General features: G+C 38.1%; 1 protein-coding gene across 1 annotated transcript; it reads right to left on the bottom strand.

Moving 5' to 3' along the window:
* Nucleotides 1–5,875: 5,875 nt before the first annotated feature.
* LOC149234666 (galactan beta-1,4-galactosyltransferase GALS1-like) lies at nt 5,876–7,860 on the bottom strand. The gene is made up of 2 exons (XM_089461223.1): nt 6,472–7,860; nt 5,876–6,392 (listed from the first exon to the last, which is right to left on the bottom strand). The coding sequence occupies exons 1-2, from the start codon at nt 7,659–7,661 to the stop codon at nt 6,035–6,037; spliced, it is 1,548 nt and encodes a 515-aa protein (XP_089317349.1). The 5' UTR covers nt 7,662–7,860; the 3' UTR covers nt 5,876–6,034.
* Nucleotides 7,861–26,020: the final 18,160 nt, after the last annotated feature.

The following is a 26,020-nucleotide window of genomic DNA, read 5'->3' as shown; positions in this document are numbered from 1 at the left end:
GCCCACTATGATCTTCCTACATTGCACCAATGAAGGCCATCATAAGGCACGGAGGGCTGCCACTAATTACTGCAAGATGCCCATCTCGCACAATGAACACGAGCTAGGAGGACTACTCATCATCTATTGTAGAAGTCCTTCTCCACACACAAGTCTCGGGCTCCACAAACTGCTCCTAGTTGATCAAACCCTTGAGCTCAATGACTGCCTCTCTCGAAACAACCTTTGTCCATCAAGGTGTTGCACATCAAGCTCCAACTTGGACACTATCACATTGTCCTCCAACAGACCATAAGCGCCCAATCACGTTCACACTTGGTCCACTCTCACGCTACCCTCCAACAGTGCATGAGTGGCCAACTCAACGATGTAGCATCTACACCTAGTTAGGGCATCCTCACACCTAGGAGACCCTTACACTCGATTACCCACAATCTTCTCCAACTCTGCCCTTTGCTCTCCAATAGAGGAGATATTGCACAAATCTAAGCTCCAAACTTCACTGTGAAACTGGCCACTGGTTAGGGCTTCTAACATGCCACGTCATCCCTACCTCCTTGGATTCCATAGGCTGTAACAACTATATCCACACTAGGACACCTACATCACTCCATAATGGGATTTGCTCCTAGTTTTAGTTCCTTCATGCCGAAGGAAACTCCAACAAATGGCTCCCAACAAACTGTAATGTAGACTGATCCAAATCTAGTCAAAGCAATGACCCAACACAAGTCACTAATGGAGAATAATACATATTTATGCACTGTTGTTCATGGATAGTATTCTGGTCTCTAGTTAGGACTCCCACTGTAACCCATAACAACCCAACAATTATGCCCAAAACAAACCTTAATTTATGCGGCCTCCTCTCCTCTCCAATCTAGGTGACCTTGTTGTTTGAGAAGGCACCTACAACTCCTTGTATAGGGATGTTTGATCCTCAAAATAGAACCTACAGGCCTGTGGCCTAATCATAACAGAAAGGTCCCTTTACTCTGCCTATTTTAGGAGGATGTTCCTCCCTTATCTAGCCAAGAACAATCCCTACTTATTGTGGCCCTCCAACAAGATATCTCGGCCTCCCTCCAGCAATTTAGATCCTCCTTCTTGACTAGTCTTCTCTTCTTGTTGCGGCCCTCAACAAAAGTATCCATCTCCTATTTTAATGCCCAAAATACCTACATCCAAGCCTCTCTTACTCAGCTCCCTCCACACAGAAACAACCTTCAGAAGACTCCTATGCAGCCTCTTTTCTAGCTTAAGTGCTCTCCCGTCTGTGGCCCAAGCTAAGGTAGGTATGTTGAGTTCCTTTAGTCCTCAAATGAGCTCTTGTGTTTCCAAATTGGATGATTAAAATGTCCTCACATCACCTCATATTTATACACTAATATGAGGCCTTCCAAAATATCATTATAGGACTTGAACAACTGTCACAAGTCATTTTTACACCAAGCCGGCCTTGACACTTCTTCTGCAAACCCACACTTTGACTTCAAAAATTCATAACTTCATTTCTAGAGCTCTAATTTGAGTGATATTTGAAACGTTGGAATCGGCACGCCAAGCTCTATCACCTCAAATTTTCTCATGCACAAACTCTTCATGGTTTTGGCCCAAATCCCGATGGTTGTAAAACCCCATGCTTGGGTTCCAAGCCCACAAGCCTACTTGTGGCACTTTTCACTCCAACCCCCGAACCCTAGTGCTTCGAGTACCTCCCAAGCTACACAAAAATCAACAGACTCAAATCTACTCTACTATTATGCAAAATTCAGTTCACGATGGAGAATAAAAATCATAAACATGCAAGAAGAATTATCACACATGCATAGAGATTTATCTAGGGGAAAGAAATTGCTCAAAACCGCTTCCTCTATGTATTTCAATAATCAAAGAATAGAGATGAATACATATGCTTGCTCAAGCCTAAGCACAACCTGCAAGTGTATTGTCTATCCCTCTGCTTGACTGACTGACTCTGGCCAACACTTAGCCAATTTTCAAGCCCTCCAAGCTCCTATTTCCTTGTGTTGTTCCTTGATGAATTAGGCCCCTATTAATTAGGAAAATTCTCCATTTGGAATTGCATAATTCCTTTAGGCTCATCCTCTAAATTCATGCACCACTTGTACACTTCAAAATAGTCTACAACTAATAGTACACTACCTTGGAATCTCCATCTCAACTGGGTAACTCGAATTCTCTGCATGCATGAGCTAATTTAGGCTGATTGATTAGTTATCTGGATGATCATTGAGTGTGGTTGAAGTTACACTTCCACAACTTGACCTTCCACTAGTTCCTCTAACAGTTAGAACTAGTTTAATTTACCATAACTCAATTTAACTGAATTAGATTACTGCAACTGAAATTAACTTTACCTCGGCTCCTAAAATTTAGGAATCACTACACACAACTAAACTTCATGCCCCTAACTCGAATTAACTGAGTTAGACTCCTATTTTTTAGGAATCAACACAAGTAAACTAAACTTCAACTCATTAACTCGAATTGAGAGTTCTTAAGTGAGTGACAAGAACCATGTCACCTGAGTTAACTCCTCCAAGTTTTCTGCTGATGTGGAATTTCAAATTTCCTCAATTTGATTAAGGCAAAAATCAAATTTGAGACTTTCTTGCTGCATTTTCAACACATAATAGTAGCATTAAAAACTACAAAGAGCATCCAGGCCTTGCGAGAGTTTGACTCTTCAATCATTATCAATTCTTTGTTGCTTCCTAGTGAGTAGCCCAAATTTCGTGGAATGCCCAAGTGAACCTTTATACATTCCATTCACCAATCCAACCTTAAGTAATGAGTTGAATCGCATCCAAAATGAGTAACATATTCTCCCTTCCTATGTTTTTTTCCACCAAAATTCTTCCCATGAGCATCTTAAGTTACCAGTATATGTCAATTGCATGCATGTAGTGGTTGAACCTCCCTTTGATATGACCCACATTCAAAATCAAATCAAAAAATTCACCAACAACCTCTATGTTCGATAGACTACCTCTCTCACTAGCAATTTATCTCTCAGCCTACGCAATTTCCTCCTATATGAGTGTTGCTGTATTGTTCCTGTACTTGCTACCAACGTTTTAGCTTGTTGTTGGGCATATGTGTGCCCATTTATCTATAGCATGTTGCTCTATGTCTAACCTTGGCTCATTATCTAGGCATTGTTATATTCCAATTAAAACTTGCGATAGAGGGAATTTGCAAAGGAAGGGGGGTAGAGTCAGAAGAGAGGAGGTGAGGTAATAAGGCTAGGTCCCTTTCCAAGGGACAACCTTGACAACAAACCACTTCAAAAGCCCTAAGCTGAAGGGGCGCCTATGAGCACGAGGGGATCCCAAAATGATTTCAAAGTTGAGGCGTTGAAGAAGAAATGAGAGAATAAGAGGAAAAAAATAGGGAACCCAATGGGTGGGGGGGAATCTAAATGCAAGATAAACAATCACAGAACTAAGAACTTGAAATGCCCAGAATGGAAACAACTAAACCTATTGTGTGCTTGCTATGGGTTAGAGCTTGAATAGGAAAGCCCCCCTTTGTAAGCATGAAAGTTGCAAGTGGAATCCAGAGGCCATGAGTGTCCATCCATGTCATTTGATGTGAGGTATATGCTCGCAATTGCCTCCCAGCTCATGTAATGACTCGCCTATGCATAGGCTCTTCATATCTCTACACGTGTAGTGCATTTTCCTCACTATCCAATAAAACCTAATGGTATTGAAGCATGTTGCCTCACAAATCACCCCTTCTTTATCTAGCTTTGAGGTGATGGTCATCCAACTATACATCAAACACCAAAACGATTCATACAATTCCCCATGTGAAAAGATGAGTGTTATAATAATAATCAAGGTAAGTGGTATTGAGGGTGAAGGGTGTTATCTTGGTTGGGCAATGACCACACACCCCAACCATCTCTTCCCTATAACCCATCCAAAAGTATTAATATTTTAATTTTAATTTTTTTTTTACTAATTATAATATTAAATTTATAAATTAAATTAATTAAATAATTTTGTATTATAAAATAATTTATCTATTATATTTAATAAAACAATTAGACTTAAATGATATTATAAAAAATAAACAAATCTATGAACAAATTACTTCCAAATTAAAGATATTATGATATCTATTTTTTTATTATAATAATAAATTGCTTCCAACTTAATATGATATCAACTTTATAGTGAAAGCTACACACAAATATAATATATAAATAATTACCCTTAAATGATAACATAAAATACATAAATCTATGAACAAATTACTCCCAATATATATATATAGATATATATATCTATCTATATATATAAATATAAATATATATAAATACACAATTAATAAATAAATTACTCCCCACTTACTATGATATCAACTTTATAGTGAAGGCTACACATAAATATAATATATTTATATAAAATCACTTTACATATTAATATAATAATAAGCCATTCAATGTTATAATTAAAGTAAAAAAATATTAACTAAGGAATATTTTTAAATATATTTAAGTATTTATTTTATTTTATTTTATTAAATTTTGTTTATTTATTTAGGTTTTTTTTAAGTGTTGATATTAAAATATGTGAATATGTTATTCATGAAAATGAAATAAGAGGGGAGAAAAAACGATAATATATTTCTGAGAAGATTTTCAATAAATATTAAGAAGAAAAGTGAAATTAAATATTTATATATTGCAGTTATCAGGTTTAAATTTGACTTGAATTTAAATTTAACTTAAAAAAAATGATTATTGTTTTGTAATTAAAAAAATAATAATTTGTCATAATCATATTATGAATTATGAAGTCTCGTGTAAACAAATTATTGTGAATCATAAAATTTTGAAATAAAACTATGTTGATAATTTTAAAATCCTTGGCACTCAACATACCAATATTTATCATATTCTCTCATAATTCATTCATATTTAAAAATAATTTAATCGTTTTTGTTTCCATATGGATCACAATACTGCATATGCTCCATTTAATTTTAAAAAAAATCACGTTTAACTGTATCGTATTTCAGCTCCGCATTTAGGTTTAGATGTATTAGGTTAATTGCAATGTACACTTCAAGGATTAACTCATGACTCGAACCTGTACTGAAATGTCCACAGATAAAACACCCCTCATACATTACTGATTGAAAATATAAACAATTAACTCAGCACTCGAACTTATACCGAAATGTTCACAGACAAAGCCTCCCAATATATTCTTCATTGAAAATGCAAAAAAAACATATAATAGAAAATTATCAAATCCTAAAGACAATGTACAGTAAACAGGTCAGTGAAGTAGTTGTTAATTTGTATTTTGATGTGATAAAAAGTTTGTGATTCCGTATTTGTTAAAAATTAATCAATACTTCATTGGTTTGTAATTTTGGATTGCTATGAACAAATAATGTTTTTTAAATTTATAATAAGGAAATACTTCGCACGCACAAGTGCTCTTTTGCTTTTCTTTTGTAATAAAAATTGCCTACTATGTAATTCTATATTGTTATTGTGCTTACAATGAAAAAGTATACAACTCAGTTGCCATTTAGACTGGTAAATGGTTGTGAAACCACTTTCATAAGAACGCCAAAGTTACAAAATAATGCATTTGTACGGAGTACAATAATTGGGCTGTACCCGTACACATTGTTAGTGGCTGGATATACAATACCAAGAATGACATATCAGTGAAGTATCACAGCAGGATTTAGTCAAAGCTCTTCCAACAACTTTTTTGCATGGCGCTGCAGAGCTTTTTTACAATCAACCATATAACAAAATGATCCTATATGGTATTAATTTCTATTTTTGAAGTTATGTACCTCAAAGGATTAGTTGAATTGATTGGCGTTATTAAGTAATCGGACCCTTCAGGATGACGGGTGCGCTGGTAAACCAGAAGATGCTCAACGCAAATGGCCGAGAATGCCCAACTCGAATCTCCAAGATGATGCGCACATTGCCGAAGGAAAAATAGCGAAGTAGATGCAAGTAGGGATCCGATTATATATATGTAAATGAGAGCTGGGATCCGATCATTTGTCTTTCAAAGTGTTTAATTAAGGGAGCAACAGCCTTCATGGAACCATCATATACATATGGAGTTCCTCCTAGCAGTGTTAAATTGTTTTTCATGGAGGGCTTCACCCATTTCGTGCAGGTTTCTCCTCTATTCGAGATAGTGTTATGATAATGGTAATATCTTATCTTACCCTCTGTTTTACGCTGTGTTTTCCCCATCAGATTTTCAGACAAATGAACTCCAGTAGCATACACATTTCTTGCCTGCACTGCATACTTGCGATCTCTTCTTATTCCTCTTTTCATGTCCCTAAATACGAGCTTCTCAATCCCCCATTCCCTGTACAATACAATCATCATCACATTCAATTTCAGGCCCGAAAAAAACATTCAATTGGTTATCACCATAACACACTTACCTGGAATAAGTACTGTTGGACGACTCATTAATGAGAAGTTTGTTCTGCAAGCAAATCTTGTTGGACATGGTGTATTGCTCAATAGTAAACTGTGTATAATTAGAGAGCTCATTCACTACAGATTGCAGAGATTTTCCCTGGGGAATATACAGATACTCATCTACGTCGAAGAAAAAGGTCCAATTTGCCATGAATTTGTACCTGTGCAAACAGTCATTCACAACCAGAAACTGATTATGATAATACCCATCATATTGTTCCTGCTCGGTTATATCCTGCAACGTCACACGACCTGCTCGAATCCATGGCTCCAGCACTTTTCTAACTTGGGGATGGACTCCACCCGCGTTGTGAAAAACAAAATGCGATCTAGGCCCAAAGAATTTGGCATGATACGCCATCCACTCTCTCATTCTCTGAGGACTGAGGTCACCGTACAACGAGGAACCACAGTAGAGATAATCATAGGAAGGAGCTTGGCTGTAAACGGAGGCATTGTAAGTACCCTGTTCTTCGGTGAGAGCTACGATCCTCTCTGGTTTCCCCAACCGGCTGCCATTGAATGCATGGATAATGAGGTCTCCACCATTGCCATCGGTGCCCACGCTCCGAGAAAACGTGCAGTTGACAACCACGACTGTGTAAACTCGGCCATAGCCCCAATCTGGGAGCATTTTGTAGGCCTTGCCATTTATTAATCTTCCAGAAGACGAATTCTTGGGGATCCATTCACATTCAAATCGTGGCTTTCCATAAACATGGAGAGGTTTGGAAGCAAGCCCAACTACAGCAAATGTGGCTGGACCTCCTCTGTATGCTCCCATCTGGATAAACAAGTATGCAGCACTCCCATATGGCCGAAACACCCGCTTGTTGATGTTTTTTGGCTCAATTGCTTTCGTTGTGAATTTTTCAGTGCTATTGTTATGAATACTATATAGCTTTGTGATCTGATTCACCTGATCCATTTTTCTGATTTGGATATTGTATCCACAAGGTTTGGAATCTTCCTCGAGAAATGTTGGGGTAGGATTTGTACACAAGGGGATATCCTGGGGCATAAACTGGGCTGCTATCAGCAAAAGCCCAATAACCACGATGGCCCGCATCAGAACCTTGGTCTCTATGAGCCATATGGAAATAAATCCAGGCACACCCTCTTTCTCTCTGTCCTTTCCCATTGAGATCATAACAGAAACCAAACGCAAAAACTCCTAAAGTCTAGATCTGTATCGTTAAGCCCAGAACAACATTGATTTGAACATGGCAATTATCTTATGTTATCGGAAAAAATAAATGCAGGATTTTCTGATTTTCAATTGATGCAATCAATGGAGGATGCGGGGTTTGTGGAATACGGGTGCTGTTTCCTCACTTTCTTGGCCAGAACTTGAGAGCAAATGAGTGGGTGAGCTGAGTACAAGTGAAGCAGAAGCCAGCTGGTTGTAAGGAAAAAGCAGAATCCCCCAGTTCCAACGAAGCAGGCCCATTGTCCGTACTTACCAATAAATTCACAACTTAACCGCTACATCTCCTGCTAAAATTTCGGAAAACGGTCCGCCATTCCACGAATGAACAAGCGAAGTGACATAGTAACTGTAGTTAGTCCGCCATTCCACAGACCACCGGGCTGTTGACCGTTTCCCTTCCATCGGCATGATCCCCGATTTGACATGCAACCAATTCGTCTGTTGAGAATGAGCAATTGTGTTCATTGGATCTCATAATTACTAAAAGTCCACATCATGGATCTATCGATATTTTATTTTATTATTTTTAACCTCGGTGTCCTCACTAGGCTGGAGGCTGATGTTTCACCAATATAATAATTGTGTTCATTGGATCTGATAATTACTAAAAGTCCACATCATGCATCTATAGATACTTTATTTTATTATTTTTAACCTCGGTCTACTCACGAAGCTGGAGGCTGATGTTTCAGCCATATAACTTAACTAAGCGTAACTATAAAAAAAATTATGTTCAATTTTTTTAAAAATAATCCAAAGTCGCAACAGATTATAATAATAATAGAAGAAATATACCTCACACCCATATCATTTGAGTAGAAAAACGGCCAGTTACCAATACCCGTATTTTTTTCCGAAGAAAAAATCAAAACTTTTTATTGATAAAAAAGTTTTACAATCTGTTGAGATCTTGAGCTATTCTGTTGGCTCATTTTGTTACTATTTTGTTCCTCATATCATCTGAAAACTGCTAGCAAAAACCTGTAAAGTCTTCCTCCCAGCTGGAGGCTTATAACCAGAGCTGATACATTCGTAATCTGGGGTCTCCTTCATAGAAGGAAAACAACCCCTTACAGTGTTTGTATAATAAGTCTGTGTAAAAACATATGTTAAAACTGCATATAAAAAAAGTTTTTTAACTGTTTATACAGCCCATGGAAGAAAGATGAAAAAAACTGTGAACTGATGTGAAGAGCTGTGAACCAAAACAACCAAAATGACCGAGGAGCTGTTGTCAAAAAAGATACTGTGTGAGCTGAGATCACTGAGGCGGAGCATAAGGGGGCTGATGAGAAATGGATGACTGCCCCTGTCTGATTTCTTCTACTGTCCAGGAGCCCAGATCTTGTTGTAGACCTGCCTTAGAAAGCTGGTCTGCTTCCTCATTTTTGTCCCTGTAGATGTGGCAAAAAGTAACCTTGTTAAAAGATATCTTTAAAAAATTGATTTCATCAACAAGAGTCTTCAGTATCTGGTTTTGACAAGAAGCATTTCCATTGACCCATTTTATGACATTCAATGAATCCCCGAAGATTTGAATTGTGAAGATATTTCTGTGAAGTAGCCAGCATAGGAGAAAGCGCAAAGCAGACAACTCAGCATAGTTATTTGTACCAGTACCAAGCCCAACAGAAGCTTTTAAGGTATGTTCAGGGTTTAAGTGGATGCACAAGCCTGCTCCAGCCTTATTATTTTGGGAAGCCCCATCAAAAAAAGCCCAAGGTATACCCTCCTGAATATTGACAGTCTTTTGAATATTTTTTGGATTTTTGGCTTCTGGAACCGGAATGGCAGAGTATATAGCGGCACAATTGATAGCAATGACAGGAATGGGAGTGTCCTTATCTTGAAACAGACTTTTGTTCCTGGCAAGCCATACTCCCCAGAAGAAAATAAGAGGCAAATTTCTCATGTTTCCCTCCGGATAGTTTTGCCACCATTTCCTCCAAGCTTCTTCCAGAGGAGCATCACCCCACTGAGCCTTCACCTTAAGAATAAGAGTTACCTCCTCCCAGATTTTTTTTGAGACTGCACAGGCTGTGAAAAGATGACTGATAGATTCCTCATCAGACTTGCACAAGGGGCATCTCCCAGGCCCGACTAGGAATCTGGCTTGCAAGATGTCCCAGGTTGGGACCTTCCTTTTAAGAATGCACCATAGGAAGAGCCTGGCCTTGGCTGGGCATTTTAGTTTCCATATGATTTTTGACCACCAGTCTGGGATTCCCCAGCCTTTCTTTCCCATTAAGAAAGTATACCCATCTTTTGGAGAATAGTCCCCTGTTTTGCCTTGAGCCCAGATCAAACGATCTGGTTCGTCTTTAAGCCTGACATTGGAGCGTTGCAGTTCTTTGACATAAACCACCCACTCATTCTTCCATCTGACATTTATTCCTAGGTCTTCATCATTCTGCCAGGCCTGTCCCCATATGGTAGATTGGCCAACTTTCTCCACCTGATTAAGAGTTGAAATTCCTTTGCTGTCAAGGTGTCTGAGAAAACCAGGAGACAGGGCAAAAGCTTCATTGCAGCCTACCCAGGGGTCTCTACCGATTCTAATCTGTCTTCCATCTCCCACTTTCCAAGCAAGGCCTTGTTCAATCACTGAAAAAGCTTCCACCGTGGCCTTCCAGATAGCTGAAATATTCTTCAATTTCTTGTCTTGACTCCGAATCCAATCTTCCACAGGAACTGGATCGATGTACTTCCTTTTCACCACCCTTGTCCAAAGATTCTCCATGGAGATTAATCTCCAGCCTGATTTAGCTGCTAGAGATAAGCTGAACTCAGGGAGTCTTTTAATTCCCCATCCCCCCCAGTCTTTGGGTCTAGCCACCTTATCCCATGCCACCCAGGGTAAGACAGAGGACTCTTTTGATCCTGCCCATAGAAATCTGCAACAAATTCTTCTGATCTTCTCCATCACTCCTTTAGGAACCCAAGTCAGGGCAGCCCAGTATACTGGGATGGCTAACAGAACTGATTTGATAAGAGTCAATCTACCAGCTCTGGAGAGCCATCTGAAACTCCAGTGAGAGATTCTGGCTTCTATCTTAGCTATAAGCCAGTTCCAGTCCTCAATTTTGTATGCTGCTGGCTTTAGCCAAAAGCCCAGATATTTAAAAGGAGCTTCCAAAGGCTGATGGGGGAAAGGGAAGAGATTAGCCATCCTGGTCCTTTCTCTTCTGTCAAAATCTGCCACACAAGCTTGAGATTTTCTAAAATTTATCTGCATACCAGTAGCTTTCAGAAAAAGATCGAAAATACCTTTTAACTCCTTAAGTTCATTGAAAGACCCATTGGTGAAAATCAATATATCATCAACAAAAAGCAGATGAGTAATAAAAAGATTTATTGCTACCTCAATACCTTTTACCTTCTCCTCTCTTTTGGCTTTGTGAATCAATCTGCTTAACCCTTCTGCCACCAGAAGAAATAGGAGAGGGGATAACGGACATCCTTGCCTGAGGCCTCTTTGGCTGTTGAAAAAAGGGGAAGCTGCTCCATTGATCAGCACTGCAAAACTGACATTTTGGATACAGCCCATAATCCAGCTGATAAATAAAAATGAAATTTAGATATTTATTAATATTTTATTACAGAACAACATTGTTTCAGAAAACTTATTTGAACATAATTTTAATACAATGATAGACTTTCTTTTCCCGTTATGATGGTAGTTTATTTTTAACACAGGTGCGTTCATTTTGAGATATTTGGTTTGATTTGTTTGATCAAAGTGGTAGTAGTTCATTTGGACAACGGAAATAAAAATAAAAATTTACTATTTTCATTATTCAATTTAAACTTTTATATTTAATTTTAATAATAAAATTTTAATATAACTATAATTAATTATATATTAATTAATTTTTGTAAATATTGTTTTAGTAATGATAATATGATGTTTATAATTTTTTATATATTTAATTTTAATAATATAATTTTAATTATTTACATATTGATTAATTTGTGTAAATATTGTTCTAGTAATGATAGTATGATGTTTGTTTGTGGGTTGCGTGGATGGGACGACAGGATATTAGCCTCCCCACCCTGGATCCACCCACCGAACATGTTGAGCTGTCGTCTATGACGCAGCGATTGTAATCTTTGGCCGATGTAATATATTGTGAATATTGTATATATCGAGGTTAATATAGCTTCTTCAGAGGGTCTTACCCCCCTCATTTAAATAGAAATGATAATATGATGTTTACAATTTTTTTTGTTATTATAGTTTAAGTTTTAGGGGTAATTTATTGTAGTTTTAAAAAAATTTAGAGCGCAGTGGCACATAATTTGTCAATATTGATTTAATGATTAAAAAGGAATAGAATAGGTTTCTTAAAAGGGGTTTGTCCATAGTGTTAGTATTCAGATTTTGTAGAACCAGTGGTTTTTTAAAAGGGGTTTGTTCATAGTGTTATGGTTTCACTAGTGGTTTCTTAAAAGGGGTTTGTCCATAGTATTGTGGTTTCTTAAAAGGGGTTTGTCCATAGTGTTGTAGTTTCTTAAAAGGGGTTTGTCCATAGTGTTATGGTTTCAACTAGTTCAACATATGTCTTTTCAAGCAACATATGTCCATGAGCTAAGCGCCAATGCTACATAACACCCAAGTCAACACACATCGAAGCTCAAATACAAGCCTAGCGCTAAGTCACAAGGGAGGAGCCCACTAGGGGTGCCATAGTGCACAATGCATCAAAAAGTCTTGGAGGCATTGGTGTATATAAACACCAATAAGCTCTATTCTTCAGTGCATGTGGTATTATACCCATAGCAAAACAAATAAAAATGAGATGCATATGCCATTTGAAACGTGAGCACCCAACATGTTTTCCAAATGCAAAGTAAGTTACCAACACAAAAGCAAGCTTAGTTTTAGTGGCAGGTGATTGAAACTCCCAACATATGCAATGCCAAGTGAAGAGAACAAAGCTTCTATTTGTCATTCAATTGCAAATAGACAAGCCATGAATCCATTATCGAGAGCCATTTATATGTTGAATTGTTGCAATTTTAGTAATGGAAAAACGCTAATAAAATTTGCATGGTTTTAAAAATCAAATACCAAAAGCTAATCAAAGGTTAAAAACACATGATGCATGTATAAAGCCCTAAACCCCAAATGTTGTGATAATCGATCATCCAGCCAGCAGATAGATGTCAACATTATGTGCCACGGGCAGAGTTGGGATCGACCACATCCATTAAAAAATCTCAGCGAGGAGTTGGATAAGGTTTTACATTGTTGTTTCAATATGAGGGTTTTCTTTGACATTTGATAGTGACAATTATTTATTTTAGAGGGTGTTATGATCGATGTTGTGCTGGAAATTAGTAACTTTCAATTATAAAAGCCCATTAGATATTCATATGTTCGTGAGAATTAAACAATATCTTGGTAATTTCTAGGTGGAAAATTTGGAGGAATTAGCGCGCGGGGCCCATTTAGTTGTAGGTCACAATGAAGAAAATTGGGGTTTAGAACCTTTTGGAGCCATTTTGAGGCATCATATGATGCTTTTTGGGGTTGCAGTGATTAGAACTTGTGCCTAAACCTTTGAATTTTTTTTAAACACTGATCCTTTTCCAACAAAGTAAAAATCACCCCAATATGAGATTTTATGTCAAAGTCATGTCTCCTGCAAGTTAACCTACGTTATTAACCACCATGGTATGAGTGGATGTAACATCAACCCTCATTACTCACAAATGTGGGACTAGCCATGTGTGGATCTTCAAGAAGATTCTAGAAGCTCTGAAACCTTATCACAATTGAGGGTTGAGGAAGTCAAAACCCTAACCCTAGATGGCTATTAAGCTATGCTAAATATCAGGCCGCTAAGATGAGAAGGGGTCCAATTATTAGTGTTAGGGTCCTATAATTTATAAGATCTCAAGGTAATTGAGTATTGTATCTTAGGAATCTTATATTGTAAATACTTGTCAATTTGCCAATGATTTCCAAATAAAAGAAAAAATAGAATAAAAAATGAAAAGAGGGTATAAATAAGGAAAAAATGAAAAAACAAGAATATTGAAAAATAGAACCCCATCAAAAGAAAAAGAAAAAAATGAATAATACAGAAAGTGTTGAAAGTCCAAATGCCACTGCTGATAATTAGTTTTATTCATTATTGTTAAATAAAGGTTGTGTGCAGCTTGTTCAAAATGCCACAATGACTAGCTTTTTGTTTAATCATACAGTGTAATCAGGATTAAACTTGTTTAAATTTCTGTAAATTAGGTTAGAGAATAAAGATTTTCCAAACAGTCTAATCTTGGCAAATCAGTAGTTAGGTAGAAAATGACATTGATTCAACTGTTTAATATGAATCAATAGGAGAAATAATGTTGGTTTGTGTTATAGTCTTTCCACAACTAACCTCCCTAGTTAACTGGGGGGTGGGTAGCCCCCCTCTACGGGGTTTGGGGTAGCGCTCCGGGGAAAATTTTTTGGGACCCTATATTAGGTGGGACGAACCTACCTATGGTTTTGTGCATGGTTTTAACACATGGTTTTGGGCGCGATGGTTTTTCAGTCCATGGTATTGGATGCTTCGACATGTATATATATGTATTATAACATTGAAAGGAACATAAGGAAAAATCAAACTAGTAGTCCCGGTTTTGGGATCCAGGGGAAAATATCTGTGTATATGTGTTTTATGTGTTATGCTCTCACATTGGCTATTTTCTATATTTTAGAATTCGTATGCAGGTAATTTATGTACGGGATTAAAACCTACAAATAAGCGATAGGCTAGATAGTTTGTCCATTTTGTATAAAAGAAAATAAGGTGGGTTTGCTAGTCTAAGTGCACCCTTTAGAAAAAATAAAATGTTAGTTTAAGTTATGGGTAGGTAAATTAGATGGTTTGAAAAATATATCCTATGTCAGTTTTATCCTAAGTTTTAATGACATGGTAAAAAGGGCTAAAAATGCGTTTAAAGATAAAGTAATTCCACACATTTTTCATACTTTATCTTTATCCTAAGTCAAAAAAAGCAAAACATAAAAGCGCATGTGGACAGATTCGTTTTGTCGTATTTGGTTAATCAATGGTGCTGTCGAAGCATCGGGATTCTCTCCCACTCATGATCCACAGTCTGTATTATTCTTCGGCCCCCCCTCTCCATCCTGCCTTTACCGTCCATGGGGGTCCGAAAAGGTTGTTTCTCGACCGAGCCCCATCCCCTACGTGGCACCCTCTTTGCATTTTGCACCCCCTGGCCGAAACAGCTTACCACCCGCTATCCCCTTTGAAACCTCCTTTCCTTCGCTTGCTTTAACGCGTCACCACCACGACTCCTCCACAGCTCTCCTCCCACCACGTCGCTTAGCCGTTGTCCACTTAATGCACTCCTGACAAAAGAATTGTTCCACATTAATTCATAATTCCCAGGTAACCGTTCAGGCTTAACAGTCCCGCGCCATTTCCAATGAAATTTTCGCAGCAGTGTTTAAAAGCTATTGAAACCATCGCTCTCCTCCCTTTTCACTGCTTATCCTTTGTAAATTGACAGCTTTTATACAGCGACCATTCCTAGGGAATTTCGTGTGACTAGACCAAGACAGACTTTGATAGTCCTCTGTCACCTTCCCTTGACAATTCATTACCCCAACTGTTTCCCCGGTAAGATTTTTGTCAATTTCTCCTACTGTTACTTTCACTGATACAGTAATGCCTCCCAAAAGCAAAACTGAAGACAAGCCTATTAATCCATTAATCCCTCCCTCTGTAGATTTAGATCAGATCCCTTTGGCCGATATGGATTATCGGATTAGTGAAACCCAATGTGATTGTGACTTTCTAGAATTATACTTTTGGTTAGAAGACAAACATGCAGATAAAACTGATGAAATGGGGCTTTGTGAGTCCAACCTTCCCCATTACATCTTCCTCTTGACCTTCCAAGCCCTTGAGCTTACTAGAAAATGTCAGGCATGTTATGTCCCCGCCCAAAGAGCTATCATGGCCCCTTCAGGTGACATCTTCTTTACCATAACTGCCCAGTCCATAAATCAAATCATGCTAGCTCCCTCTATGGAAAATAGTGCTCCTTTCTCCCTAGAAGCCCTCACCCAACTTTATCAGAAGCTGGATTTTGCCACCAAAGCCAAAATTTTCGAGATATTCTTGCTTGATAATGCCCAATTACCTAAGAAAAATCCTCCATACCCTTCCTCCATCTTCCCTGATCAAGCCAAGCAAATTGTCTCTATAATTTCCTATATTTTGGGTTATTATTATGATCAGTGGGTAGATGAGCCCATTTTAGGATTCCTGTCCATATTTTCCATAGATAGTAAGCCATCTATTGTATTCAATTTCAGCCAATTCTTGGCTTACAACATTCATGAGCAATTTATAAAGTTTCCCACAGAACGGGTGTTTAATTACACCTCCATTTTAATCTATATGTTCCTTTACTATCAGGTAGATAAATTCAATTTTGCAATGTAGAAACTTGATGAAGCGGGAAATCAGCAACCAATGATCTTTTGGACATCATTGGTCATGAAAGAACAACATGAGTTTTCTTACAAGCAGTTTATTGAGGAATTTGTTCACCCAGCCATGAACATTCTTAACAGCGCAATACAACCCATAATCAGTAAAGAAGCCAAGAGCATTTTGCATCTAATAGATCAGGCCAAGACTGGGGATTGGTATTTATACCAAAACTACACAAAGATCAGAGTTTATGGTTGCGAACATTACAGACTCGCCACCTGCAAGCATCAAATTCGTAACATCTCCTATTGGACCTTCATCCTCACAGGGTCAGAAGGAAGCAGAGTTAGAATCCTAGAGTGTCCAATGAGAGAAAGAAAAGACAGTTTTTGATAGGTACAGGGAAATTAAGCTTAAGAATGAGATTCTTAAAAATAGTACCTACAATCAATTTCGGAAACATACCTCCATCACACAAAGTAGATTGTTATCAATGTTTGACACAAAGCATGGAAAGATGCAGATGACCTTCCTTGAGGCCCAAATTCCATAACCAAAAACAACAACAGACTACAAGAGCACTACATTTGAGTTCAGCACCAAAGACATTCATCCCATTGATCAGATGGAGATGTACAAGCAAATGGGTGAAATGATATCTTCTACTTTAACTAACATTGCTATGTCATTGTCCAAGTTGCAGGTTTCATTTGCCAATCTTCAGTCACAGTTGAAAATGGAGAAGGTGTCCTCCTTAGCCAAGGATAATAGGATCAAGTCTTTGGAAGACTTGTTGATTAAGATAGGATATGATCCGAAAGATGTCAATGTTGCAGAGGATATCATCAAGAAGAATAATCTGGATATTACAGCCTTAAGAAAGCAGCTTAAGCTGCCAGCTACAGAGGATCCATTAACCCACGACATTGAAGAAAATGAGGCACAGAAGGCTGACATGATGACGCTGATTATAGAGCAGAACATACAAATTAGACAGATGGAGGAAGAAATGGAGAAGATGATAAATGATAAAGAAGAGAGTCAGAAGATGACCATTGTCCCCTTGGATGCCATTCACATTTCTCAGCTTCCATAAACAGGAACAACCACTGCCGCTACTTCTTCCACTCATACTTCAAGTGCTAAACAGGTGACCAAGACACTGGAGAACATGTCCACACAGTCAAAATAAATCAAGACTTTGTAGGATCAGCTCAAAGCTTTAGAAGTACAAAAGTCCAAATCTAAAGCTTCTCATGTTACTGAAATGCAGAAATCACAGAGATTGTTGGAGAAGTTGCAGAAGGTAGAAAGGGATACTTCAGCTAGTCAGACCTTGGCCCAAGCCAAGGAAACTATTTGGATGAATATTCTAGATTCTATGAATGAGATTTGGCCATCTATCTACATCATCTTTGAGTAGAAGGAACTTATATAAAAAGCTACAGAGACCACTGTGCAGGGAAGGGAGAAGCTTGGAGAGATGCCCATAGAAGCCTCTAACATTATCATATTCCTGAATTGTAAGTCAAAATATGAGCTTGAAGAATTAGGAATCAATGACAAAACTGTCACTATTTTAGAGGTCAAGAAAGTTTTGACCAAAAGGAACCTTATTGATCAATTGGAAGAAAGATGTGAAACATTGGAGCTGCAAGTAAACAGGTTTACTAATAGAATTGAAGCATTGATCCAGAAAGGACTGCCCAACATTTATGTAATTAATGATAAATTTATTACTTAAGAAGATTATGTCTTGAAAATGAAGGAAATGGCCAAAAGCAGTATCAAGTTCAATGGGATAAATGGCAATATGACAGGCAAGGCATTTTTAGAAACCATGTCAAATGATTTCTACATACAGAATGAGGTAAAGCACATTTTTACAGTGAAGCCAACTTTTTCCAAATACACAGAGGTATATGAAATTTACCAGAGGGTGATTAAATTGACCGTACCAGATGAAAAGAGATGGGAAGAACTGATCGATTTACTAGATTAAAAAGGTAATTTGGGAGAAGTAAGACAACGGCCAGCACATCACCCAACACAACAGTCAACGCATCAACGCAACACAATTTCTGGTTGACTCAGCAACTGAATCCACCAAAACATAGCCACCTTTCCTTTCAGCTGTCTACGTGGCCTATTTTTCTGCCAGAGATAAATCGTATTGTTTGTAATTAGGCTATTAATACACTGTCGGTTTGAAAACGATTTTGTAAATACTTTTGTAATTATTAGTATAAATACTTCACTGTTTGAAGTATTAAGGGTTGATTTCTGAATATAATTTCTTCTGCATATTTTAATTTTTCAAAGTGCCGGAGCATCAATAATACATGGACCTTTCACAGGATTCATGTGGTGTACCAAATGGTGATGCGTTTCCTCTGTTTATTTGTTTAAACATTTTTTTTCTTTCTTTGTTGTTCTGAAATCTCAATTACTTAACAGAAGCTGTGATAAATAGGATTTGATACTTAGAGCACCCTATTTTGGATGTTGGTAATTTTCATTTTTTCCACTGAAGTCGAATTAAGGAATTCTTAATTGCTCCTTAATTTCTAGTGAACCTTACACTTCTGTTATTTCACAATCCATTTAATTTCTGAAAAGATCCAAATAGTGCAACCTAGCTTTCCCTATGAGAACTCCTCTAAAAGCTGATGCCAAATCCAGTTTAATCTATAGACTCCATAGCCCAATGGAACTATGACAGTTTAATCAACCAAAACTTTCAAACAAAACAATCAGTACAATCATAACTAACCTAAAATTACATAAAACAAAGCTAAATTTCATAGAGAGATCCCTCTCTAAAGTTAGAAGGGCTAGATCCCAGCTTCCAAAGTGGTTTTGATTATGTCCTATGTGTTTACTCCCTCAACCTCAAAAATACAGAATGACAACACTTAGCATTGTATTTTGTTCTATAAATAAGAAAAACATTTGAGAGTAATATTTTGTGAGCATAACAACGAAGGAGGATGATATTGTGGTAGTTTTTCAAGACACAATGTTAAAGGTAACTCTATAGTGAGTTCCCATTCCTTTTTATATGCATTTTACCACTAGAGCAAAGAGTAAATCTTAAGCCTTACCTTCTAGCTATGTTTTTTCTTGTATTGCATTTATGAAGATAGATCTTATTTTCATTTGTGTGGATGGTGTATACTTGTGTACTTATTCTTTCATTTTCGTTTTTTAGTCATTCCATAAAATTCAAGTAGAGCTAGTAATTAATTAATATGGGATTTAGGAAAAAAAATTGCATAGTCTAATATTTCATAATATTATAAGATATATTGCAATGAACTATTCCAATCGAATATATATTACAATTTACGAGTCATACTGGTGTTGAGAATTTCTTTTGAAGTATTTGTAGGAAATTATAGGATCCAAGAATTAGTTTAAGAAGAGGAAAGTCATAGAACCATAACCATGGTGAATGAGTCTATTCACAAGAGAGTTTTGCAAGGTTGGAAGAGTAAGTCATTGACATATCTCACAATATGTCCTTCCTCATGGTATATGTAGAAAGCAAGCTTGGATCGCTCACAAAAGTTGCAGGTTGTATATCAAATATTGGATCATACAAGAAAACTAGGAGAAAATTAAGACCCGGAAAAGGACTAAAGGAAGGAGCCTAGGAAAGAGAAACCAAGTTATAATTCCATTACCTCTTCACAATTCATATTTAAAAAGGAAGTGAAAGTGGAAATCAAGCCATAAATGAAATAAATTTGAATTGTTGGTTGCAATAGTTAGAGGTATATTTCAATTTCCACCATATAGAAGAAGGGCAGAAGATTTCATTTGTTTGACTAAAATTAGAGGGACATGCATTTACTTATTGGGAAATCCATATGAATGTTAGGATATTCCGACACATAGGATATAGTTAAGTTCAACTTGGTCTAGTGTAGAGTTAGGTAAAGTGTGTTTCTTTACCGTTGTACATTTTGTAACTTACAATCCGACGGTCACGATATGTAGTGATCCGACGGTTCATTCTCTCCTCGGTATTACCGACACTTGATCCGTGGCTTGACACCCGATTGGTCCATGAGTTCTATTTAAAGCGCATGGAGGGTCATTGTTCGGGTAATCCGTGCATGAGAGAAGCTTATGTAAATTTTCATTCTTTGATTAATAAATTGCCTGTAGTACCCACGTTGGGACAGGCCGTGGACTGTTTCCCTCTTTGAGGGTTTTAACCACGTCAAAAATACTGGTGTATTGATCTGTGATCTGGTTGTGAGCGGTGTCCTTTTGGTATTCTTTCTGAGGAACTTACCCTGTAAATTCCTACATGGTATCAGAGCTATTTGAGGGCCGCGTCCGTTGGTGATCCAAATCTGAAGCCGGTAGAACTGCATGCGGCTGTCGTTTCCTAGATCTGTTGTTTCTGACTGCTTTCGGGCCGAGAGGACTGCTCTGTTGCGTTCAGAGCATCTGTTCCAGTGAGGAACCCCTTTCGTTTCACGCGAAAAGGTTTCCGGTAGCCCTAGCTGCGTCATTTTTCAGATCGGGAGGTATACAGTGTTTTTTGCAGTTTACTGTTATTTTCTCTCTGCTTATTTCGGTTTCGGTTTATTTAGCCCTTTTTTTAACCGGATCTATACCTTTCATTTCTGCGTATGCTCTTTGCCCTGCGACTCTGTGCGATCTGGGCAAATCAGAAACAGAAAGGAAGGATTTTTCTCATGCGTATGCTCTTTTCCCTGCACCTTAGTGTGATCTCGGAAAATCAGAAACATTGAGAAAAATATTTAGTTTTTCGGCTAAAGCTAACTTTGAGATTTTTTTTTTTAATTTCTAGTTTTTTGGCTAAAGCTAACTTCGAGCCGCAAGGTTCGTTTTTCTTTGCATATTCGTGTTGGGTTTTGTGTTTTGTGTTTTGTAGGGAAAAAGAGCTTTCTCAAGGCAAGCACGCAAACCAAGGCCCCCCCCCCTCTCTCTCTCAAATTTTTTGTATAGATCAATTGGTTCAAAGCTATTTTAAGAGAGTAGAGGTCTTGGGTTCAAGTCTCCATTTTGTGGGGGCGGATTTTTTCATTCCCGCACATTCGCGCACTTTGCCGGCAACGTCAACAATTTTTTTTCAAAAAGCCATAACTTCTTCATCCGGAAGCCTTTTTCAGAGCCGTTTTTTTTAAAACCGCCTATTTTTTCGAGATCTATCCATTGGAACACTTACTTTCAGCATCTTCAGCTTCATTTTTTTTTTTTAAATGGAAAGTCCATGCCAAGTCATTCTTGACAGCACTAACTACTTCCAATGGGTAGCCTACATGGAAGATTTACTTAGAAGTAAAGGTCTCTTCAGAATAGCCACAGACCAAGAGAAGAAACCAAAAGATGAAGACAAGGCTGCAAAATGGGAAAATAGACAAGATCAAGCACGTGGTTTGATAGGGATGTCTATTTCTCCTGATCTTAGATTCCACATTGCAGAACTTGAGACTCCTCATGAAGCATTAGAAAAACTCGCTAAAGTTTTTGGGATTAAAAATGAAATTAGAGCCCATCAACTTGAAAATGAGTTGCTTACTTTGGATCCTAATAATTTTTCTTGCATTGAAGATTTCTTGTCCAAATTCAAGACCCTTAGATATCTCTTGGAAGGTGTTAAAGTTAAGAAAGAAGATGGTAACCTTATTTATTCCATCCTTACTAAGTTGGGACCAGCCTACTCTGTATTTGTTTCCACTTTCCATTCTACAAGGGAAGCTTTCATTTGTCAAGGAAAAGACTACAAGGCCCCTTCCTTTGACTCCTTTTGTGATTCCTTAATAAGAGAACAAGAAAAACTCTTACACCTTGGTCTTCTTAATCTTGGAAACTCTTCCACGAAAGCGTTAGCCGCCCAGCAGCAACCAAATTCAAAGAATCCTAAGAAGTCATATCCTCAAAAGAATGGTCCTAAACCAACTCAGCCTCAAAATGAAAGATCATTTCAGCAAAATGATAAGACCAATAAAAACAAATGGAAGAAGACTGATAGACATTGTAACTTTTGTAATCGAGATGGCCACTTAGAATCTAAATGCTTTAAGAAGATGGAAGCCTTGGAAGCCGCAATGAAGAAACATAACATCCATGTGGAGCCTACTTCAACTTCAACTTTCGGAATGGCACTTTCTGCATGTCGTTGTCAATCATCTCAGTCTGGTTATGCATTAAATGTATCTTCTTCTTCTTCTCATTCTCATGAGTGGCTCATTGATTCTGGAGCCTCTTATCACATGGCCAAAAACCAAGCCATGTTTTCTTCTTTAAATGATTGTAACACCAAAAATATATATGTTGGTGATGATAGATCTCTTAATGTTGTAGGGACTGGAACTGTTCATCTAGACAATGGTCAGTTTAATGATGTATTATGTGTTCCAACCTTATCCTGCAACCTTCTATCTGTCTATCAGATAACTCATTCAGGTGAAGGTAAAATTGTTGAATTTTCACCTCATGATGTTGTAATCAAGGATCTAAAAGATCCTAAACAGATTCTAGCTACTGGTCTTGCTGATGATTCCACAAGGTTGTATAAGTTTCACAACTTTGGGTCATCCAATCTTCCCTCAGTATTTGTTGCTCATAATGATGAAGTGAGCAAACTTTGGCATGAGCGATTTGGTCACTTAAACTATCGCTCCCTTCAGCATCTATGTAAAGAAAATATGGTGACAGGTCTTCCTATGGTATCTTGCAGAGATGGTGTTTGTTCCGGATGTGTACTCGGAAAACATCATCGGGACAGTTTTGACAAACGTGCCTCTTGGCACGCCTCAGCCCCTTTACAGCTTGTGCACAGTGATTTATGTGGTCCTCTTCCTGTTGCTTCATTCTCTGGCTGCAAGTACTTCTTAACTTTCATTGATGATTTCTCCAGACGCACTTGGGTATACTTCTTAAAACTCAAGAGCGAAGTATTTAACACATTTTTGGCCTTCAAAGCCTTTGTTGAAAAACAATCTGGACATCAAATTCTTAAGCTAAGAACTGATAATGGTGGAGAATATGTTAAAAACACATTCATCAACTTTTGCACCGAAAATGGAATTCAAATGCAACATACTGTTCCATACACTCCACAACAAAATGGTGTAGCTGAAAGGAAAAATCGCACCTTAAAGGAAATGGCTAATTGTATGCTGCAATCTAAAGGACTCAGTCTTAGTTTTTGGGCCGAAGCAATTAATTGTGCAAATTATATAATCAATCGCACTCCTACTAAGGTTCTAGAGAATATCACTCCAGAAGAAGCTTGGAGTTCCATTAAACCAGATGTAAGTCACTTTCGTGTGTTTGGAAGTGAAGCATGGGCCCATATTCCAGATGAAAAGCATAAAGCTTTAGAACCTAAGAGTGAGAAATGTACTTTTGTTGGATATTCTGAAGATGTAAAAGGTTATAGACTTATTCCATTTAAGTCCAAAAATGTTATCATTAGAAGAGATGTAAAATTTGATGAAAATAAATCGGCCTGCGAGCCTAGTCCGGCGGATGTGCCACCTCTTCCTATCTCTTCTACTTTTGAAAACATTTCTTCTTCAGATGATGAAAGCGAGGATGATAATCCTCCCCCACCTTCTCAGGATCCTCAACTTCCAAGATGGGTCCGTGCTACTCGGGATGCAGCAGGTGATCTTGCCGGTGATCCTACAGATCAGCGACGTACACGTTCTCAGTTTGAAAGAGCCTCTTCTTTACTGGCTCAAGCTCCAGTAAATCATGATCCTGACACTTTTGCAGAAGCTTCAGGCCATCCACATTGGGAAGCAGCTATGAATGAAGAATATCATTCATTGATGACAAATGATACATGGGATCTTGTTCCTCTACCAAAGGGACGCAAACTTGTTAGATGTAAATGGGTTTACAGAACCAAGTATGGACCAGATGGGAAAGTTGATAAACATAAAGCTCGTCTCGTTGCTAAGGGCTTTTCACAGGTTGAAGGCATTGACTACACTGAAACCTTCTCCCCTGTTGCCAAAATGAACTCTATCCGCCTTGTTCTTTCCCTTGCTGCCTCTTTAAAATGGGAAGTCCATCAGATGGATGTTAAATCTGCCTTCTTGCATGGGGACTTGCAGGAAGAAATCTATATGGAACAACCCATTGGCTTCATACAAACAGACTCCAGCCTTGTTTGTCGACTTAAGAAATCCCTTTATGGCCTCAAGCAAGCTCCTCGGGCTTGGTATGCCAAAATGGATAGCTTTCTTTTAGAATCTGGCTTTTCTAGGTGTCATTCTGACAATACTGTCTACACCAAGAAAGTGGGCAACTCTCTTATCATCCTTGTTCTTTATGTTGATGATCTTATTCTTACTGGTAGTGATCCCAACCTTATAAACCATGTGAAGTCCAGCCTTAAAAAGAAATTTGAAATGACAGACTTAGGACACTTACACTATTTTCTCGGTCTTCAAGTCTTGCAATCCAAGGAGGGTATTTTCCTTTCCCAGTCCAAGTATGCTTGTGATATTCTTCGTCATTTTCACATGGAAGACTGTAAGCCAGCCCCTTCTCCCTTTCAGTCTGGAGTCAAACTTTCAGTCTCTTGTACTTCTCCTGAAGTTGATGCTACCTTATACCGTCAACTTGTAGGAAAACTCTTGTATTTAACCCATACTCGTCCTGATCTTTCCTTTGCTGTTGGCCTTGTTGCTCGTTTTATGCAAAACCCCCGTGAAAGTCATTGGAAAGCAGCTAAAAGAATACTTCGTTATGTTCGAGGTACAGTACAGTTTGGGATTCATTACAGTGCCAAAGCAGCTCCTCTATTAGTTGGTTTCACTGATTCTGATTGGGCTGGTGACCCTGATGATCGGAAGTCTACTGCCGGTTATGTCTTCACTCTTGGTTCAGGACCTATTACATGGGCTTGTAAGAAACAGGCTGCCATTTCTCTTTCGTCAGCAGAAGCAGAGTATCGTGGTGCCGTGGAAGCTAGTAAGGAAGCCTTGTGGCTTCGTCAGATCCTATCAGAGTTTGGCTTTGAGCAGCAGCATCCAACCACACTTTGGTGTGATAATCAAAGTGCCATTCAGCTATGCAAAGATCCAGTCCAGCATCAGCGCAGCAAACACATTGAACTACACATGCACTTCATCAGAAAGCTCATTCATGACCATGTTCTTGAAGTGCAATATTGTTCAACAGATGATCAGGTTGCAGACATCTTCACAAAGGCTCTCACAGAGGCGAAGTTCACTAAACTTCGATATATGCTTGGAGTTCAGGAAGTTGTCACTAAGGGGGGATAGGCTCTAGTGCCTCCTTCCTTCTCCTATTGTGTCATATTTGTAAATCCTTCAATCCTATCCCAAGTTGTTCTTAAGGGGGGATGTTAGGATATTCCGACACATAGGATATAGTTAAGTTCAACTTGGTCTAGTATAGAGTTAGGTATAGAGTTAGGTAAAGTGTGTTTCTTTACCGTTGTACATTTTGTAACTTACAATCCGACGGTCACGATATGTAGTGATCCGACGGTTCATTCTCTCCTCGGTATTACCGACACTTGATCCGTGGCTTGACACCCGATTGGTCCATGAGTTCTATTTAAAGCGCATGGAGGGTCATTGTTCGGGTAATCCGTGCATGAGAGAAGCTTATGTAAATTTTCATTCTTTGATTAATAAATTGCCTGTAGTACCCACGTTGGGACAGGCCGTGGACTGTTTCCCTCTTTGAGGGTTTTAACCACGTCAAAAATACTGGTGTATTGATCTGTGATCTGGTTGTGAGCGGTGTCCTTTTGGTATTCTTTCTGAGGAACTTACCCTGTAAATTCCTACAATGAAGACACTTAGG

This window comes from Pinus tabuliformis, chromosome 8, assembly GCF_031772625.1.
Source record: "Pinus tabuliformis cultivar Carrire ecotype Pingquan chromosome 8, CPIR1, whole genome shotgun sequence".
NCBI lineage: Eukaryota > Viridiplantae > Streptophyta > Pinopsida > Pinales > Pinaceae > Pinus > Pinus tabuliformis.
Note: the sequence above shows the minus strand (reverse complement) of the source record. Positions and strands in the feature narration are given on the sequence as shown.

What these genes read in the sequence shown, in the direction of transcription:
- LOC149234666 (XM_089461223.1), bottom strand. Translation starts at nt 7,661, where the DNA reads ATGATCTCAATGGGAAAGGACAGAGAGAAAGAGGGTGTGCCTGGATTT. An exon ending in TCCAACAGTACTTATTCCAG is followed by an intron (nt 6,393 to 6,471) that starts GTAAGTGTGTTA and finishes TGTATTGTACAG; the next exon opens with GGAATGGGGGATTGAGAAGC.